The following is a 20,452-nucleotide window of genomic DNA, read 5'->3' as shown; positions in this document are numbered from 1 at the left end:
GGACTAGATTGCCGGTGAGTGGAGGATGTCCGTGTATGGGGCTCCTCACCTCCTGTGGGTGGAGGGGAGGGGTCACCTGTATTGGGTGGGGATCAGGGGGGTTGGTCGACGGGGGTGATGGTGGGGAGGGGAGGATGGAGGGATGGTGGCTTGGTCGGAAGTATACGGCGGGTGTTTGGGGGGGGGGGACTGATAGCTCTGGAGAGGGGGGGGGATAGGGGATGTGGGCCCTGGAGTGAGGTGGCCTATTATGCCTCTGTGGGGGGTGGATGTGTAGGCTTGTGGTCCTGCCAAGTGGGGCTGCATGGTGATTTGCCGGGGGGGCGACACTTGCCCTCTTGCCCCCTATTGCCGTGGCTGTGTATGAGGGGCTGACTGCGACCCCCCTGCAGTCTCCCTCTCTTTCGTCCTTGGACCCGTGTAAAGTTGTTCGAGTCCACCTGTGGGCCTGTTAGCGGAGCCGCCTTAGCTCCGAAGCGCGTGCACTCTGCTACCAGATGCCCAAAGTCATGGCAATGCAGGCATTGCCCTAGTTGCCCAGTCACAATGACCTGCTCCCTAAAGGAGTATCCGCCTGCCTTGATCTCTTGAAATTGTGGTATATTCTTTGTCTCTTTCATTGCCACCCATACTTTTCGGACTCCTGCGGCTGTCACTGCCTTCGCGAAACAGGCTAGAAGGACAATGCCGAAGAGCTGTCCAAAGTCTTCCACAAGCTGGCAATACTCTATCGCCAGTTTGGGGAAGAGTAGGGTGACCGGGTATCTAAGTAAACTGTTGTGGAGTGCGAATGCCTCCACTGTGAAGCCACTGTACCAAGGAACCATGTGGATGACCCCCTTTGTGGAGGTATAGGGTGAGCTAGCGAGTAGCTCACGTGCTGCGTCTGTTGAGGTGAGTTGTACCATGAAGATTCCTTGACCCATTAGAACCGCCTTCACTATCTGCATTGTGCCGATGCGCAGTGTGGAGTGAAGCCAATCTCGAAGCTGGGCCATGGATGGGGAGTGTCCTACTACATGACCAAAGATCGCTGTTTGTTTAAGCTCTAGCTTTGTGGCACGGACGGCAAAGAGCTATTCCTCAGAGAGGATGACGCGCAAGGTGTTTGATTGGGGGGCACTCGTAGAATGCATCGGTGTCTGACCAGAGGTTTCCATTGCGTGTCCCTGCTGAGAACCTACCATTCACCCTGTTGCGTTGCCGAAGTGGGGGGGGGTTTTGCTGCAAAGGGAGGGAGCAAGTGGAGAGGAGGAAGGTGGATGGCGAGGAGGGGGGGGAGAATGTTTTTCTGGACGGTGGGGGAGGTGTTGGACCCACTGTGTGCCGGCTCGCAATGGGCACGACGCGTGTGTTGGGCCTGTTGGACAGGGCTTGGGTCGTAGTGCAGAAAAGGTGGAAGAACATGGCGGAGGGGGCGTGGGGGTCAGGGCTGAGGGGCGGGGGAAGCAGGCCCTCAGATGGGAGGATAGGGCAGGTTTAGGTGGGGGGGAGTTGGCCACCGGGGGGGGGGGGGGGGGGGGGGTCAGCAGCAAGTGGCGTGGGTGAGGTGGAGACAGTGCTGGGGGGGTTGTGCTAGTGAGCAGGCGGGCAGAGGCGGAGGCAACATAAGGTGGGGGAGTAGGCGAGATAGACGGCGGGGGAGTTGGTGCGGTGGCAGGGGTGGAGCAGCAACGCGCACAACGACAGGAGCGTTTTTACTTGAAAATGAGATGTGAAAAAATCGGGGGGGAGACACTCTAGGATTGTGTTTCTTTTTAATGAAAGTTTGGTACTTTTGAGTTTCAAGGCTAAGAGCTAATTGGTTTAATTCATTTTTATCCCGACACCCTCTCTTAGGCCCAAAATTGGAGCCAAGAAGGGACAATCAAGATAGTTCAAGCCCAATTTTTCTTTCACTCCAAGGCATTCCATTCCAAAGCAAGAGGGCATCAGGCAAAGGGTGCATTGAACCCTTTTTTTTTGGACTATCAAGTAATCTGTGCCCTAGGGGGAAAATGAAAGGGATGTCCCTAGAGAGTTTTTGTGTCCTATAAGCCAAACCCTAATTTAGGAGGATCCACACTTCTATAAATAGACATGCTGCCCACCACTCACGCCTACTCCTATTTTGCAAATTGTCTCTTTGATTTCCCTCTTCTTTCACTGCTATGTTAAAGACAGGAGAATGTAAATTCATTCAAGTACTTCTTTTGAAGCTCTTCTTCCACTTCAAGGTCAAGAAGAAAAGCCATGTCAATGTGCTAAAGATCAGCCATGAGGACAGGCTAATTTCCCTTCTCTTCCTACTCTCAATTTGCATGGTAAGTATATGTATGTGATGCTGTGTTTTCAGCAAAAGTGTGTGAATTTTCTCAGTGCTGGAAACCTGTAAATAAAATCTCCTTCCTGTTCTTGGGCTGCTTTGTCCTAGAAATGCTGACTTGGCAACTGCTGTAGCATTTTCCAGCAGTCTTGAATGTGTGTGTGGCAAGAGACAGCTGTTTTGGACCAGGTTGATGCTGTAACCTGCACATTTTTATGTAGTTATGGCAGCCTGCTTCCTGACATGGCAGGCTGAGACCCAGTCAGCTTCTGCTCAAGGCCTTAAATGAAGTTATGCGACTTTGTTGGAGATGTGCTGCTCATCTGAGAGGTTTGGTTTGCTTTTTGAACAGTAATAGCTGCAACTTATGCAGTTATGGCAGAAAAAATTCTAGTCATGGCCTGTCAACTGATCATTCCCTCTGTCCTATATCAATTGCAGGCTTTAATACCAATGATAAGGTTATAGGTGACTGTTATGCTTGTTAGTCTTACTTGAGGGAGGAGACTATGAAAAACATGGACGATGAAAGACATATTATATATAATATTTAATTAAGCCTTAGTTAATTATATGCATGCTTGTTGCATCTATGAGAGTGCGAAATGGAAGACACACACACACACACACACACACACACACAGAGGAAGCAGAAGATGAGGGAAGAATATTGCATTGATTGAAGAAAAATGCTGATACAATGATGATGGACTGATTGGTCCTTACACACAGCCCACAGCCTTAGTGAGGGAACGAGACGAAGCTGATGATGATGGCAGCATCAGAGGAAGATGATGGAGTCGGAGTGGCAGTTGCCAGAGAGGAAGAAAACTGAATGAGATAATTTGCCAAGTGTGGGATGGGCATGCTATAAATAGCCATAAATGCCCTAAACTGGTGGACTCGCTTCAATAAATGTCATAAATTTTGGGTGACCAGCATTCAATGTTGTTCGCATTGGGAAAATGCTAGAAAAAAAGATAGGTGGCCATAGAAAAAGCTGACTGGCAAGGAAAATGTCTGCCAGGTGTGGATAGCCTGGGAAATGCCAAAACTGCCCATGGAAAACACAGTAGAACTCGACAAACAAAAGAAATGCACCCAGATAGCCACTCTAGAATGAGTAGCTTCCCCCATCAAAACACATGATAGACCCGTCGGAGCTCCAAAAGTTCTCGTCTAACTCAGATTGAGGCTCATAGGTAGCAGATGACAAGGCATGACAAACATGATTGCTAACCACCCCTCTCCAATATTGGATGTGGCGGAAGGCCAAGGGAGAAACAGATCTTGGGGTGGCAAGAGGAATGCCAATGTCGGCGAAGTTCGTCGATGAAGACTGTTGATGAAGAAGCTCCTCAGGATCTTGGGAAACCCCCTCTGAAACACTAGGGGCCAGGAAATCTACAACCGCATCACAGAGATTGTTTTTCTTGGAAAGGGATGGGGGGTATGAGGGCATCATTGGAGGAGAGGGTAGGGGGTAGGAAGGAACTTGTGGAAAATATGGTGCACAAGCGGGAACAAGGGTAGCAAGAGATAACTACCTCAGAGGACCCTACATAAGAGAAGGGGAATGGAGCCTTTAAAGCCTACTCTTCTACCAACTTGTCACGATAACAGTCCTTGTAGAAGAATCCTCAATACAAATAGCTTGCTCAGTGAAGACAACCTAGGTACCAAGTCTAGTAAGGCCATAAATTGAGAGGAGTGGAAAGCCCAAGTTCGGAACATAAAGGGTTGGGGAAAGGGAGCTCGACGCACGGTTAGGAAATAAAGGAAAAGTGTCAACACTGTTGGGTGTAAAGTCCCTTCGGATGTAAAGTCCCTTTAATCTTTGTGTGTATATACTTACAAGTGTGAACGCACCCTTATTTGTATCCTAACATATAAATACATTCTATTCTTTGTGTAATGGAACACTAACTGGTACTCATCTTGGGATTCTCTCACTCTCACTCTCAGCTTTGCTCTTGTTCAATTTTTGTCTTGTACTTCATTGCGCACTTATCTCAACAAACTAGTATTAGAGCCACGACAACAATGTGTGTGCTTCCCAATAGTGCGAGTCAGTTCTGAGCGTGAGGAGGAGCCGTTCACCTTTTTTGTTAGTCACTAAGAGTAGGCCAGCTATCATTTTGGTCAAATTGATCAGGAGCAGGTCATCGGCTGGCTGTTCGTCACGATTCCAGCAGGCATGTGGAGGTGGCAGACTGCGTTGACCAAGGCGCTGGCTGTTCATCATGACTCTAGCAGATTGGACCTGTGTGGCAGCTGTCGTGACCATTGTTCGTGACCTGACGGACAGCATGGACCAGGCATAGCAGGTCAGCAGGTGATGGAACAAGCCAAACGTGAGGTGACATGCCTGGCGGAGACCATGTGCTAACAGGCGTGGGCAGATGGCAGCATTGCACGGTAGAAAGCCACCAGGCAACAGCATGTGAAGTTTTTTTATGACATGGGACATCTTCTTAAGCCGTGGTTCGTGCATGCAAGCACGGTCCTTAGATTAGTGCATTTTTATGCTAAAAAATTTGGGGGTTTTCCCAAATTTGATACTGTTCATACATAATAGTTCATACATAATAGTGACAGTGGACCTGGAAATTGCAGAAATTGTGTACATTGGCCTTGAAAACTTTGGGGTTTTTTATGTTTTAGTGAAACTTTACTCGGCTGAGCGGAATTCACTGACATTGGTGCACATTTGGACCCGATAAATTTGGGGCTTTTGCAAAATTCTGTAGAATTTTGCTAAATTTTCCTATTTCATGCTCGCGGGAACACATATTAATGCAATTGAGGGAGATTGATCAATGAAATTTTGGGGCTTTTGCTGAAAGTTGTGAATTTTGGCAAAATTGATGTGTGAAATGTACATTGGGGACATTGCTGAAGCAATCTTGGTGCAATATGCAGTGATACTCGAGCGTATTATCTCTTACTTGTGAGATTTTGAAAAATTGCAGAGAATTCTGGTGTTTCTGTGTACCAGAAGTGCTTTTGGGCACATATGTATGTAGTACATATGTTTAACAGCTCCATAGAGTTGATATATTACTGAATATTCATGGTGCAGTAGTCTTAGTGATCACTTGCGGATCTGGGATTGTTGTAAATGCATTTTTGGTGATATTGCTGAAGTGGGAGTCACTTTGTAGTGGTGTATGCATGGATTATATGCTGAAATCTTCGTTATATTGTTGAAAGTCATTCCTTCTAATGCTGTACATGAACTTGGATCAAATCTTGCTCTTATCTCTTGAAATTATGGGCTGAAATTAGCTGAATATTCGGTTTAATGTTTACTGTCATAAAATCCCTTCTTGAAATCAAGAGGTTTGATGGCACTGGCTTTGGCTTGTGGAACGACAAGATGCAAGGCGTTTTGTTTCTCAAGGACTGTGATCATGCTCTCTTGGAAATCAAGCCTGCAGCTATGACGGGCTACACTCAACAAGAAGGCCATTGCATACATTAAAATGGTTGTATCTGATGATGTACTTACAGACATTAAGCATCTTGATACGGCTTATGCCATATGGAAAAAGTTGTGATAAGACATCTTCGAACCTACAATCTCCTAGAAAGCTACGTTTGGTAGAGAAACAACTATCACCAAGGCTCAGGGAGCTATCGCCTATAGAAAATGCTATTGCTTGGACCAAGACGGAAGCAGTTGCAAAAACACAAATTTGTGTTTTGAGCAAAACACAAAAGTTGGAGCTCGTTGATGCTAGAGAGCTGCTGCCTATAGACTATCATTTGCTTGCTTGGGGGAAGAAACAGACAATGGACCACCTGTTCGGGCTATAAGCGCAGTAAATGCAGATTGAAAATTTGTGTTTTGGAGATCTGGGCTGCTCCTGTGCGATGAAAATCTGCTCTTTTGCAAGAAATCTCCAGACTGTGTCCTCACTTAGGCTCTGATACCATGTGAGAGTGTGCAATGAAAGAGAAACACGCACGCGCGCGTGCGCGCACACACACACACACACACAGATACAGAGTAAGATAAGATCTATTAACGTCTCTAAAAGGCCAGAATGGCCTATGAGACCATAACCAATACAATTGGTATCATCATCTCTCATCAGAGAAGAAGAGAGAGAGAGAAATGTGTAGGTCTACACGGTGGATTGGGATGAGAAGTATGGAGAACTGAAAAATCTGAAAAAGCTAGAAAAACTAGGTTTAAAAAGATTAAAAAAGTGTAGAATATCTTGTCCTCAGTCTATGGAATCCACCAAGACTTTGCAAGCTACCTTCGACTGAGTTAGCATGCCAATCTGCATCTGTGACGAGCAATCGTGATGCGAATGTGACGGATATGAGCATGCCTATGTCGCCAAGTAGGTACTCTAAGGCGTCGTGCTTTGCATAATGTTGTAGCTCTGTCAACTCTGATGCTACCTGATGATGTCCCTCGATGACACCTATCAGTAGGAGATGTAGTGTTTGGGGTGGCAGCGGCTGGGGGTTTAGCTACACTGAAAAAGTCTATAACTGCTCTCTGGAGGGGTGGACGAGGCTGGGGTGGTCTCCTATCCCGTAACAATACTACTCTGTACCGTTGGAGCTCCAATAATAAAAGATCCAAAGATCTTTGGTCCTTAGAGTCCATCACCCATCTTAGTGGTCCAAAGCCCTCCTTAAAGAGGCAATGATAGCGGCCTTGGATATCATAGTATACAGTACATCTGCAGATGTAGTGCCCCTCCGTTTCTGGCTCCCATCCACAAAGCTGGCACATCCTCTCCTTGGCTGCAATATGGCTCCATCGACTTGTCTCAATCAACAATTGATGTGATGAGGTGTGAATCTGACCAATAGCAACTCGGAGTCCATGGGAGAGTTGAGTATCCATGTATCTTGGCCTCACTATGAAACCATCATGAGAGAGTTGCAAGAAGTGGCATTGGTATTGTGCCATTTTCATGCCTAATGGGAAAGGGGGACTTGGACCAAGTCCTTCCTGTCTCCACTTTAGTGATATTTGCTTTGATCACACTATTCAGCTCTGCACGATTGAGACTCAAAGTAGGGCAATCAAGGTTGTAATCGAACGGTGGCAGTTTGTCTGTACTCATGCCATGTAAGTTCAGCCACGTGCTCATATGTGCATACCAACACCGTCTATTTCCCTCTGCTACAAGCTGTCTTGAAGATTCCAGGGCTAGTCTAGGGTATCAATCTTTAGGAAGCTGCCATATCCTCTGGACGAAAGTAGTTGCTTGGAATAATGCCTCTAATACCATGGATGCAACGCCCAATTCTGCTCGGATGATCTCTTGTGGTACCGAGGCTTTTGCCCTTATCATACGTGCTATCATCATGACCAACAGTCTTTCCATATGTTCCCAACCATCATAATGTTGTGCTTCTGGTCCATCACAGTTCATAAGGGGCATCCATCTAGTATGATAAAGGCTTGGGCCCCAAATGGCTATCCCATAGAGTAGTGTGGGCATAACTAAAGTGTCAAAAAGCCACAATTTGGTACGAGGCTCTTGAAACTGTATGTGTGCACACTGTCGCTCTAGGGTACCCAAAGTTGCATACGCCTGTGCAAGCCTAGCCTCTGAAGTTTCCTTCCATGAAAATTGTGGCCCTTTGAAAGTGACCCCAAGGTATACATATTGTCTAACCATTTCCACATGCTAACCGTCATACATAAAGTGATGCTCTGAACGTGTCACCCAAGCTACCGAGGTGTTAAAGTCCATAATTTTAGTCTTTCAAAGATTAACCTTGAGACCTTTATCTTCACAGAACACATGCAATGCATCTAGATGTTGGAGAGAGCTCCTTGCCCATCGCATCGTGACTGCTGCCCCCGCCCCCGCCTCAGCTTGCACCCTCGTACCAACTGGCGCCCGCCCTGCCTGCTCCGCCTGTGCCTGACCTACTTGTTCTTGCCCGCCCCGTCCGCTTTCAATCCAGCCCCGCCTTGACTCCCCCACCTCCTCCGCCTTGAGGCCCAGCCCCGTTCGGGCAGACCCACCACCTGCACAGAAAACAACAATTCCCTCGCCCCTCCTCTCCAGTTGCTCCCTCCCTTTGCAGCAACTTTCCCCCCCTTCCTCCCCTCCGATAGCACAACAACGTGATTGGTAGGTTCTCAGCAAGGATGTGCAATGGAAACCTCTGGTCAGATGCCAATGCATTTGCGAGTGTCTTCCAATCAAACACCTTGCGCGTCATCCTCTCTGAGGAACAACTCTTAGCCGTTTGTGCCACAGAGCTGGAGCTCAAAGAAACAACGATCTTTGGTCAGATAGTTGGACACTCCCTATCCAGGGCCTAGCTTCGGGATTGGCTTCACTCCACGCTGCACATCGGCACAGTGCAGATCATGGAGGCGGTTCTAATGGGTTAAGGGATCTTCATGGTACAACCCACCTTGGTAGACACAGCCCTTGAGCTACTGGCCAGTTCACTCTATGCTTCCATGAAGGGGGTCATCTACATGATTCCCTGGTACAGTGGTTTCACAGTGGAGGCATTTGCGCTCCACAACAGGTTCCTTAGACACCCGGTCACCCTACTCTTCCCTAGACTGGCGATAGAGTATCGCCAGTTAGTGGAAGACTTTGGATGGCTTTTCGGCACTGTCCTTCCTCCCTCTTTCGTGGACACAGTGATAGCTGCAGGAGTCCCAAAGGTACGGGTGATAGTGAAAGAGACAGAATATACCATAGTTTCTAGAGATCGAGGCTGGTGGTCACTCTTTTATGCTGTAGGTTATTGTGACTGGGTAGCCAAGACAGTGCCTGCGTTGCCATGACTTTGGGCATTAGGCAACAGAGTGCACACGCTTTGGAGCCAAGGCGGCATCGCCAACTGGCCCACAGGTGGATGTGGATGGTTTTACACGGTTCTAGAGACAATAGAGAGGGAGACGGCAGAGGGGGCCGTAGTCACCAGCCCCTCAAACACAGCCATGGCAGCAGGGTGCAGGGGAGCGAGCGTCGCCCCCTTAGCAGAGTACCACACGTCCCCCCCTCCTTGCCACACTCGGCAGGACCACAGGCCCACACATCCACCCCCCACGGAGGCGTCACAGGCGACCTTACTTGTGGGTCCACACCCCCCACATCCACTCCATCCCCCGCGCCTTGTACATCTGACCACCCCTCCATTCTTCCCCTCCCCACCATCACCCTCGCCGACCCCCCCTCTCCCCATAGAAGGTAGGGAGCCCCACACGCTGATATTCTCCACTCACAGGTAGTCTAGCACCCACCACACCCCCCCCCCCCCCCCCCCGCTCCACACAGCTACCAATTTATCCGCCCATGCTGCCCGTGACACTTTTCTAAAACAGACGCAACTGTCACGACAAGAGTTCTTTCGCAGTGGGTTGTGGTCCTACCTGAGAGTTGCGGAGCGCGGAGAGTTCCCACTCCCCCTGGAAGTGGGAATCTTTGTGGTACACATGTCAAGGAGTGGCAAGGTCCATCTACTAGCACCACCGGATCGACCAAACTACGCTTTCTTCCTTCAAACCTCCCACATAGGAGAGTGGACGATGACTCAGATAGAGGACGAGGTGAAGAGCCAGGTAGTAGACCACATCTCCTAGTGGATGGGAGGAGGATAGACACTTTTCTCCCAGCAGTGGCCAAGTTGCATGATGGACATTAACTGGTGGGCTGGGACCGAGGTTCCACATTTGAGCATTATCTTTCGAGCCCCCTCTACAATGGAGAGCTCCGATGGATGTGATCGAGTGGCCCTTGGCAGAGGCGGCTTGTTTCTACTAGTGCACAGAGTTTCGCCTCTCAACTTGATTGATAAATGTCCTGGTTGTACCACCAGACGCATCCATCACCCCTATGGTCCACTCGAGAGCTACCATGGGGGAATGGAGCTCACCGTTCAAGCCGGCATCGAAGCGTATCCACATGCCTCACAGCTCCTCTTCTTCGTCAAAAACTTCCGCATAGAATAGATGCTTGTTTGGTCAGTAAGAGGTTTCCCTATGAGCTTACATCTCACATTCTGGAATGTGAACAGCCTCCGCTATAGTGGAGCACGTGGTTTGAGGAAGTTGATTGTTTGGTAGGAGCTGCAACTTGCCCTTGCCGGATGGATCGACATCTTATTGTTACAGGAGCACAAGCTATTTCCCACCCAGGCCCAGCAGGTAGGGAAAGTATTACTGGGAAGTTCACACACTTACTGGGAGGACTCCATCAATGCCCATGGCAGGAGTGGAGGTGTATGCACCTCGATTGGCCCGAGCCTCGTCGCCTGTGTACGGGACCATGGGACGATTGTGGCAAGGAGGGTTCTATGGATTAGATTGGATATTGGGGACTCGCGCCTTGGAGTTCTCAATGTTTATGCCTCTATTGAGGTCAGGGCACGCAACAGGTTTTGAGTGGAGATTGCAGCAGGAGTCTTAGAGGTGGACTCCTGGATTGTTGGAGGAGACTTCAACAACTTGGAGGCCTTAGAGGACCAGCAGGGCAGAGGAAGAAACTACTAAGGCATGGTTGGGGAGGAGTAGGAGGCATGGGAAGTCTTCCTATTGGCAGTAGGAGCATACGATGCTTGGAGAGACCCAGCTTTTCACAAGAGGGAGAGATTGTTGGACTTCTCGTGGGGATATAGACGGCTAGGTGGAGTCTTGCTGGAGCGGTTGGATAGGTTCTATGTGGGAGAGTGGGGATGCTCTCGTGGAGGCTAGATAGGGCAGTTGACTGGCACCACTTTGTCCGCTAAATAGGCGGCACATTACACCTTCATAGGATTAAAAGGTTTGAGAGGTCAAGGGCATTCAGTGCATGCTCGAGGTGTTTTACTTTTGCATGACCCAATCATAGAAGTTTGGATTGTATTCTAGATTAGTATAGCAGTCCATATCAAAAGAACGGATGCCTACTTGAGTGATATAGGTGAGAATATCTGTGAGGAAGTCATCGGAGTCTATTCAACTGGCAATGTGCAGCTCCTTCTCAGTCAATGTGATCTAAATACGGGTGGGTTAGGAGGTTCTCTTCCATGGGTCGGCTATGAATGGTGGTTAACACCCTATAGGAGATTGGAGCTACATAAGTGGGGTCATACTCCGAGGTTTTGATGGCATATCGTTGCTCAGCATTGGACATGATTTGGTAGCCCTTTTGCTCCCATTGAAGTCGGAGAGCATACCATTTCCAGGGGACCCCATCCTCCACACACAGGAGGTGTGCGCACAAGTAGCCATCGCCGGCCTAGAGGCAGGTGCTCGGAGTTCTCATTCCGTACCTCAGCAGCCTTCTGGGCGCGGAAGGGGGACACGATGTGCACGAAGTTTTTCTAGGTACATCAGCCCTGCACCTCAGGAGAGCAGATATGTAGCCTTTGGGATCAGTATGGGAGGATTCGCTCTAGCCCAGATGAGGTGATGGAGATTGCCACTGACTACTACAGACGCCTTTTTCAGTAGGAGACTTCCTCAGGCGTAGAGGATAGCGATGCAAACAGTAGATCTGGGATCACATCCTGTCCCTCCTCACAGGGGAGATGGGACGCGCTCTCCTAGACCCTTTCACAGAGAAGGAATTAGAGGAGGCTTTCCACACACAGGATGGGCAAAAATTCTCGGGAGAGGATGGCCTCTCTAAGGCCCTCTTCACCACCTATTGGGAGGTAGTGAAGGACCCCTTACTACTGGCTTTCTAGGAGATTTTCAGCTCAGGACGGATTCCAAGGAGTCTATCGGCAAGTCTTATTAGTCTCCTCCCCAAAGGGGGAGATGGATTAGAGCTATCCCAATGGAGACCAATCACCCTATTGTCAGTGGCCTATAAGGCACTGGCAAAGATGATTGGTAGGCGACTCCGACCCGTGCTTCCAGACATCATTCATGACACACAGATAGGCTTTGTCTAGGATAGGAGCATCCTAGACAATGTCTTTACCTTCTGTGAGGCGACAGAGTGGGCCAAGCACACTGGTTAGGGATTGGCTGTACTACTCGTGGACTTCGAGAAAGCCTATGACAGGGTGGATTGGGACTTCTTGGAGGGCACCATGGTGAGGTTGGGCTTCCCCTAGGCATGGATCCGTGGGGTCTCCGCACTTTACAGATCGGCTTCTAGTGGGATTCTCATAGGTGGCAGGCGAGGGGAGGAGTTTCGGCTGGAGAGATCGATATGGCAGGGCTGCCCAACCACTGGCCTCGTATCTGTTCCTACTCTTTGCAGAGGCGATGTTTCACTTCCTCAGATCACGTGTGAGCGGGTTATGCAGCCTCCAACTTTCGATGAGAGAGGAGACGGAGTTGTTAGACTCAGAGTATGTAGATGATATAACACTTTACATAGAGGACGATGAGTTGATGCTGGAGAGAGTGAGACTAGCTCTCGAGGTGTTCTGTACTGCAGCAGAAGCGAAAATCAATTGGTGAAAGTCGGTTGGTTTTCTTATAGACCCAGACTCTAGCACGGAGTGGGGCGTCCATTTGGGATTTAGATGGGTGTGCAGAGGATAGACTGTCCGTTACCTAGGGTTTCAGGTGGGACTCGACATCACTCTCGCCCAATACTTTCTTCCAGCCCTCGACTCTATTCGGAGGAAGCTGACCTATTGGAGTACTGCTCGCCTTTCCCTAGCGGGTCGAGCCCTAGTGGTTAACCAGGTCCTCCTAGCGACAGCCTGATACATCGCCACATGATGTTGCTTTTCCTCGTCCTGTGTAGTTCAGTTTCGCCACCGAGTGCGGAATTTCCTTTGGGCCGGATTAGACGGTTCGAGGGACTCTTGGGCCAAGGTGTCATGGGCGACCATCATCCGGCATCGGTCAGAGGGAGGACTTGGGATCATAGACCTAGAGTATCAGAGTTTGGCCCTTTTGGGCAAGCTAGTAGTCCGCGGTCTCACACCAGGAGGGCAGTCTGGAAGGTCCTATTGCAAGAGGGTCTCGAGGAGTGTAAATTGAGGCTTGGCGCTGTCCTTGAGATGGATCTTCACGACGGCCCAGATCACGTCTCCCAGATCCCCCTTTCTACGCAGCTTACTTCGCGTGTGGCTGGGTCTCCACAAGGCCCTAGTTCAGAGCCCTCTAGGCTGCCAGGAGGAGATAAACCATCAGCCAATGATTTGGAACCCCCAACTCAAAGATCAGGAGGCAGTAGAGATTGGCGAGCGCCCCCACATCCAATGGGCTGGTTAGGAGGTCGGCCCAGCTCGCATCATCAGGACCTGGCAGGAGGTGTACAAGATGGTGGATGAGGAGGTGTTGCAGCGGGCATTAGAGTGCCAGAGAGGAGTTGAGTTGAGGAGAAGGGAGATTGATGCAACAATACCTTAGGAGTGGCTTGGCCCCCCTATATGAGAGCTAGTAGAGCCCGGGAGGTATGGGCTGCTAAGTTTTCATTGACATGTATCTTCCTAGAGGTGGCAAGTAGAGTGGGTGGGCCCCAACATGGGACCTTCTTCACCGTACAGGAGGGGGGGACGTTTGGCCCTTGACAGAGGGCAGCAGGATGAGGGGATAGCTATCCTTTCGTGGAGGAGGATTCGTGTGGTTGGCCTTCAAGGGAAGACATGGCGGTTCGACCCCTATGTTTTCTCAGAGGAGCTCCGAGAGTGGCGCCTTTGGATGTGCGAGGGCAAGCCACTTGAAGAGCTGGAGTGGGATCTAGGAGAGTGGCTATGGCCGGCCACTGCGGTCGCCAAGAAGCCACTGAGGTTCCTGGAGTACACAGCCAAGATTGGCAGACATGTACTGATGCAAGAGGACATGGACTGAGTGCCATCACATAGCAGTTACTGGGCCAAAGCACAGCATCACGGATGCTTCTGACGGACTTTCTGGCGCCACCTATGGGACAACTGGAGGCCGAGGAGGGTATTGTAATTCTTATGGCTGGTGGCACATGGAGGCCTGGCGGTGGGGAGTTGGTTAGCCCAGATACAAAAGGATGGAGCGTGTAAACGTTGCACACAGTAGCTTCTGGAAACTCCAAAGCACTGCCTTTGGTCGTGTGAGGCGGCGCAACTTGTGTGGAGAAGATCATGCCGCATCCTTTACCGTATAGCACCTAGCCTTTGATGTATCTCATGGGGAGCTTTCTGCTGGCAGGCAGTCAGCCAGGGCTGTCACCTTCTGTATGAGGTTGGGATGTAAGACACAATATCCTATTTTGAGGTTGGGTTATGCGTAGTGGTCGGCTTAGAGGCCCTATCCATCTGTGAGGTAATGGAGCCCACATCAGGCCGCTCTGAGATATGGGAGATTGAAGGGAGCCTCACTGGATAGCATATCTTGAAGGGGCGGTGTCAGAAGGTTTTTGGTGGGGAGAGACAACATCGCGCATGAAATTCCGACAACATTGGAACGCGACAAACAAATTCCGACAACATGCGATGTTGTGACAAATTCTGACAAGTGTGGACAGCCTGGGAAATGCAGAAACTGCCCATGGAAAACACATTGGAACGCGACAAACAAAAGAAATGCACCAAAAACCTTCTGACAAAAAACAGGTCCCCACCAAAAACCTTCTGACAAATTCCGACAACATGCGATGTTGTGACAAATTCCGACAAGTGTGGACAGCCTGGGAAATGCAGAAACTGTCCATGGAAAACACATTGGAACGCGACAAACAAAAGAAATGCACCCACATAACCACTCTAGAATGAGTAGCCTCGCCCATCAAAACACATGATAGTAGACCGGTCAGAGCTCCAAAAGTCCTCGTCTTACTCAGACTGAGGCTCACAGGTAGGAGATGACAAGGCATGACAAACATGACTGCTAACAACATCACCCACTTGCTTGGCTTTAGGCCCCTTTCACATACATTAAATGGCTTGAACCCATGTTGTTTGGCATGAGGTTGTATTCACACTTGTGTCTCATATGTGCATAAATAGTTGTGCCCTTGAACCCTAAATGTGTATATTCTATAAAGCAGGATAGTCATGAATCTTAATAATGTTTCCTTGTATTGTCACATTAATCACATGACAATGTGGCAGATCTTCATGAAGAATCTGCAAAGGTGAAAAACTGATTTAGTTATGTCTTTGTTTCATTTCCTATTCGAAGAGACCATTCATGCATGCTTTTGTCCTTTCAGATGCCATTATCGTCCTCTTTAACGAACAAAAGTGTTTCTTTACCAAAGGATTTGAAGGGATTAGATTTCTATATAAACATTTACACAAAACACAACATTCCTCCAAGGTGTCACAATTAAGGTAGCAGCTGGAATCAGCCAAACAGGGGCTGGAGCAGTCGCAAAGAGGGCTGGTGTGATGGCAGCAGCAGGGGGAACCAAACACAGCAGTGGGGAACCTAAAGATGGAGCAGCTGGTAATGATAGGCAGACTGGATGACAAAGGGATGCAATTGCAATTCTATGACCTAATACACTATTTATAGAGATGGAACCAACCAAAATTTAGGGTTTTGCTTATGAAACATGAAAGGACACTTGTCCATTTGAGTTTTGGGGCTGTTTAATGATCTAATGAAGGTTTAATGTGCCACCTGTTTTATGGTTTTGGGGGGAAGGATCATTTCTTAGTGGGAAAGAGATATTGCACTTAGCATTAGAGATATGGCATGTGCTGGACTACTGGCTAATAGATTCATACTTCTTGGATAAATTAGATGCTTTCCTGCTTGCTTGTCTGAATAGTTTCACTATTGTACTTGAATATTCATCGTTAGGGAATATGGCAGATCTGATTGAAGACTTGGGATGCAAACTGCTTAAATACCCGCAAAGAGAATAATAACTTGTTTTTTCCATGTTTCATTTCTTGCTTGAGTACACTTGTGTGCAAGCTTTGGTCATCAAAAACTAGTAGAGGATTGTATAGAACTCGATTTAAGTGAATGTCTTGTTTCAGCAAAACCACACATAACTGCAATGCAATTTCGGCCCAATTTTGTGATTTCTGGTGGAGTTCCATTTGAAGAAGATGGGTGGCATTCCCTATACTTAGGGGGGGAGAAATTTCTGGTAAGTCTCTTTTATGTAGACATAAGCTTTCAAAGCAAAGATTAGGCTTTTGGGTGTGCACGTGTTCTTGTATGCATGCAAATACATTCATGCCCTTGCTGGTATCCAATAAGCTGATAGATCTATCAGTTCTTAGCTAAGATTTTGCATGAATCAGGTCTTGGGTGGATGCAATCGCTGTCAGATGATAAATATAGATCAAAATACTGGAAGGCTTCAAGAAGAGAGCAATCCTTTGCTGACACTTGCATCTTACAGAAGATTCCAGGTACACCATTATGCTACTGTGCAAATAAGGTTATGAGTGTCTTCTGTAAAGTAAAAATGATAGTGTGCTAGATACTCAAAAAGCTAGCCCTTAAATGTTTGAATTTTGTTTTGTGAAATTTGCAGGGAAAAATCATGTTTGGAGTACTATTAGCACATGTAGAACACCACACAAAAAGAGAAGATAGCTGTTTAACAGTTATAAAAGTGGGTTGCCCTGTCTTCTTGAAAAGAGCTCAAGAGTGCTAAAAATGGCCCATGTGCAACTGCAGAGCTCCTCTACACACACTTGTTGGTGGCACACAGCATCAGCAGATAGGCAAAGATGACTCTAGATGCTGACAAAGGCATCTTACTTGCAGAAGAGCGATAATCAAAGCTGGAGCTTATCTACAGTGCCTACAATGAGTTGGTTATAGACAAAGCAAAACCCTGGGTTATCAACAGTGTAATAACCCTACAGGGTGGCCATCTTGAAGGCAATCAGACTGAAACATATAGGAAGTTTTGAAGTGATATTGGCCGAGCTGAGAGACATTCTGGGCATGCTTTTATACATATAACATCTATGTGTATGCCATGAAAGCTTGTTCGGCTGGTTGGCTATAGCTTTGGTGACTTGTCAGTTGTAAAAAAGCTTCCCACCACATTGGAATGGGATACAGCAAAATATCATTAAAAAACTCTGTTCATACATCATGTCTAAGCTGGTCAGTAACATTCATGCCAAACACTGCCATTTGCAGAACTAGAAATATGATAGGATAGATTAGTCACAACATTACGGCCATTCTCTTTATAAGAAATTTCGATGGCATGACTACCTTAACAACTGCAAACAATTGAGCAGTGAGCTTTTGAATAGTACAATTAATGGAACTCAATTAATTGATTCTGCTCATATGATCTTGGCATATTAGGACTGTTGTTTTCTGACATCAGGGTTGCATTTTTGCCACCAGTTTGGACTGTTCTTTTCTGACATCAGGGTTGCATCTTTGCCACCAGTTTGGCTGTCTCATTGTACCTATGCCTTGATCTAGAAAGCTTGGCATTCAAGAGCATGCAAAAACACTTTTGAGATGTCTCAACCAATCCTCCAAGGCCTACTCCCACACATCCAGTTTTGCCCTCTTTAGAAGCTCCAAGGGAATGGTACCCTAACTCTTCAACCATGGTTCGAAGGGAATAGTTCACATAGAAGGATTACCATTTCATTTCTTTCTCATGAAGAATGACATGAGATCTTGAGATGGATAGTACATAGCTAATCAAAAGAAGCAAGCCATTCCTTTCCAACCACTAAATTCACCTCATAAAGCTCCTCAATTACTATCAGCTTATGAAAACATTGCTCCAGTCTAGAGCTTGGGGGGAGCTGCAAAGTGGTCAAGCCTAAACGTGGCATGAAGCCCTCAAGCATCTCGATTGGTGTCTCACCACAGAGAACGAACTTGAATGCATTACGAGAATGACTTAGACTTTGATGAATCATCCTTATGATAGGGATATCATAGGGACCAAATGAGTATCCCATACTAGCTCAAAGCAAATGGAACTTTTCAAGGCCTTATTAGTGCTGTAGGATTTTCAATAGCAACATGGTCTCGATTATGAAGAAAATTTGCTCCCATTGCTTACTGTAGGATTTTCAATAGCAACATGGTCTTGATTATGAAGAAAATCTGCTCCCATTGCTTACTTTCTAGGTTGTGAGAAAAAGTCTTTTGCTTGCATAAAGCCCTTTACAAGCTCAAGCAAGCTCTTCGGGGCTTTACAAGTTCAAGCAAGCTCCTCGTTTAAGGTACCACATGATGGATTTTTTCTTAAAGAACACTCTTTCTATCCCTCCCCTTATGATGTAAATATCTACATTCATCAGTGTAGAGGGGGTTTGCTATGTCCTTTTGTATGTTTGACGATCTCCTTATTACTAGCTCAAATTCTAACATTATTGCTTCCATTAAGGTACAATTAAGCTCCATATTTGAGATAACTAATCTTGTTCAGCGGACTTATTTCTTACGCATACGAGGCATTGCAACATTTCAATGGTATTTGTGCCACAACATAAATGTGCCCTTCAAATACTAGATGGAGTCTTCCCTAAAAGTGTTTGGATAGTGTCTCTCCATTGGATCCCATCATGAAACTAAGGAAGAATTTAGATGCACTATCTTTTAATAAGGAAAAAAACATGCACTTTGTTACGATTGTAGTTTTGAAAATTTATATCGATTCCACTTGTAAATGTTGTATCTATTTGGCTATACGTTTTATATGTTGAGTGGGGTGTTTAGCATTGCCCATAAGGTCACGACTTGACACTATTCAAAGAGCTTACAGAAGCTGTAGTATAGATCGAAACTGGAGTATATGACTTGAGCTTTGTGTGTAATTGTGCACTTGTATCAGCACAAGATCTTGAGTGACTAGCTAGTGTCAGATGATGAATCATTTAAAGAAGACATAGAAGATGATCCTGATGAAGAATTTGAGGAAGTTTCAAATGATGAATTAGTGTCTCTTGATGGACAACTAATAGAGAAGATGATAGTAGATTCCGCTTTGAAGAAAGCAATAGGTTTGTTAGGTTATAATTAAGTGGTCGAAAGGAGCTTAGAATGGGATTGGCTAGAAGATCCTTGGATTAGGGAAACTAGCTTGTTTTGGAGGAGAAATTTACATGTAGCTAACTAGCACCTTATGTGTTTCTTTTTTTCTCTTCTCTCTTTTTCGTTTTCTTATTTTAAGGGGTGGAATCTTTCCCTTATCGATGATCACAATTAGCACAAGAGGAAAAGGTTATCATACCTTTGTATGCTTTGTAGCTCCCTCACCCCACGGTGCCGAGTCGTGTTGATGTGTGTTGATAGCTCCACCCTCCACTCGTGACAAGGTACCTTCTTGTGCCTCCGACTATCATGTACATTCTTTCTTAATGTGCATATGACGTGTTGCCCTCAAGATGGGCCATTCTACAAATGAGTGAGCATGTTGTGATTCGTGTCGTGTTGGGGTGTCCCGTGACACGTTGAGTTGGTGATATGGATGGGATGGGGAATGGGTCTAGTGCTTCTAGACGAGGTCAAGAGAGGGCCCTACGCGGGTATCTGAGGGTCGGACCTTCACACTTGAGTAAACAAGGATGATCATTGACTCAAGTATTTGAGATGTGTTAAACCCTCACAAGAGAAAAACTACTGAAGGCAAGTTGAAGCGAAGCAAGGAAGATTAAAGAAGTTGAAGAGTATCCAAGTCCAAAATTTTAAGATCGTGATTAAATGAAGAGAGCTTGATGTGTTAATCTAGGCACCACTTATCTGAAGGTACTCTTGAAATATCTCTGAATTATTTCTTATGGGTGGATATTTTTTGTTGCAAATATTTAGTGTGAGTCACACTCTCAACTATGAAAATGATAATTGTTCTTCGAGGTACATTTAGAAAACCCAAAATTATTGAGAAGTTTGTAAACAAACTCTATTCATTTTGTCCTAAAACCATATCCACAACTCAAAGTGCATGTGCAAGGGTAAAGGACCAAGTACAAGACTAATTGAAAGGGGTGATGTTGTCCAACTTAAATGGGGAATTCTAAACCTAAGCCTAATGTATATAATGTGTAAAATTAACTAGATAGTTGATTCTTGTGTGCATAGACTTTGGAGCTTCCACTCTTCTTGAAAGGGAAGTGAAACCAAGGAGGAAGAAGCTTGGCGGTGAGAGCTATGGCGGATGGAGAGCAAGAGCCAAGAGAGAGAGAGACTCAAAAGTGGGAACTCCAACAACTACAATGTGTGGGCATTTTTTTATTCAAACTGTCACTCAAAGAATAAAGAATAAGTGACTGTGACGGGCGCCCGCCACATGCAGTGTGCAGTGGCAGGTATTGTCAGTGTAGTAA

At 46.8% G+C, this 20,452-nt stretch overlaps 1 protein-coding gene across 6 annotated transcripts in view; it reads left to right on the top strand.

The window, feature by feature from the left end:
* The window catches only part of LOC148036708 (molybdenum cofactor sulfurase-like), a 126,478-nt gene extending 109,027 nt beyond the window's left edge, over window positions 1-17,451 (top strand). For 2 of the 6 annotated variants that reach the window (XM_087678770.1, XM_087678769.1), the window contains 3 exons: window positions 16,166-16,278; window positions 16,436-16,546; window positions 16,672-17,448. In XM_087678770.1, the coding sequence (XP_087534896.1) occupies window positions 16,166-16,278; window positions 16,436-16,546; window positions 16,672-16,794 (347 nt within the window). In that variant the 3' untranslated portion in view covers window positions 16,795-17,448. The other 4 variants (XM_087678771.1, XM_087678768.1, XR_015690978.1 and 1 more) reach the window with 4 other exon arrangements.
* The last annotated feature ends 3,001 nt before the right edge of the window (window positions 17,452-20,452 follow it).

Source organism: Lygodium microphyllum, chromosome 5 (assembly GCF_053477565.2).
Source record: "Lygodium microphyllum isolate KBCC chromosome 5, Lygodium_microphyllum_v1.1.10, whole genome shotgun sequence".
Taxonomy (NCBI): domain Eukaryota; kingdom Viridiplantae; phylum Streptophyta; class Polypodiopsida; order Schizaeales; family Lygodiaceae; genus Lygodium; species Lygodium microphyllum.
This window is presented reverse-complemented; position numbering and strand designations above follow the sequence as displayed.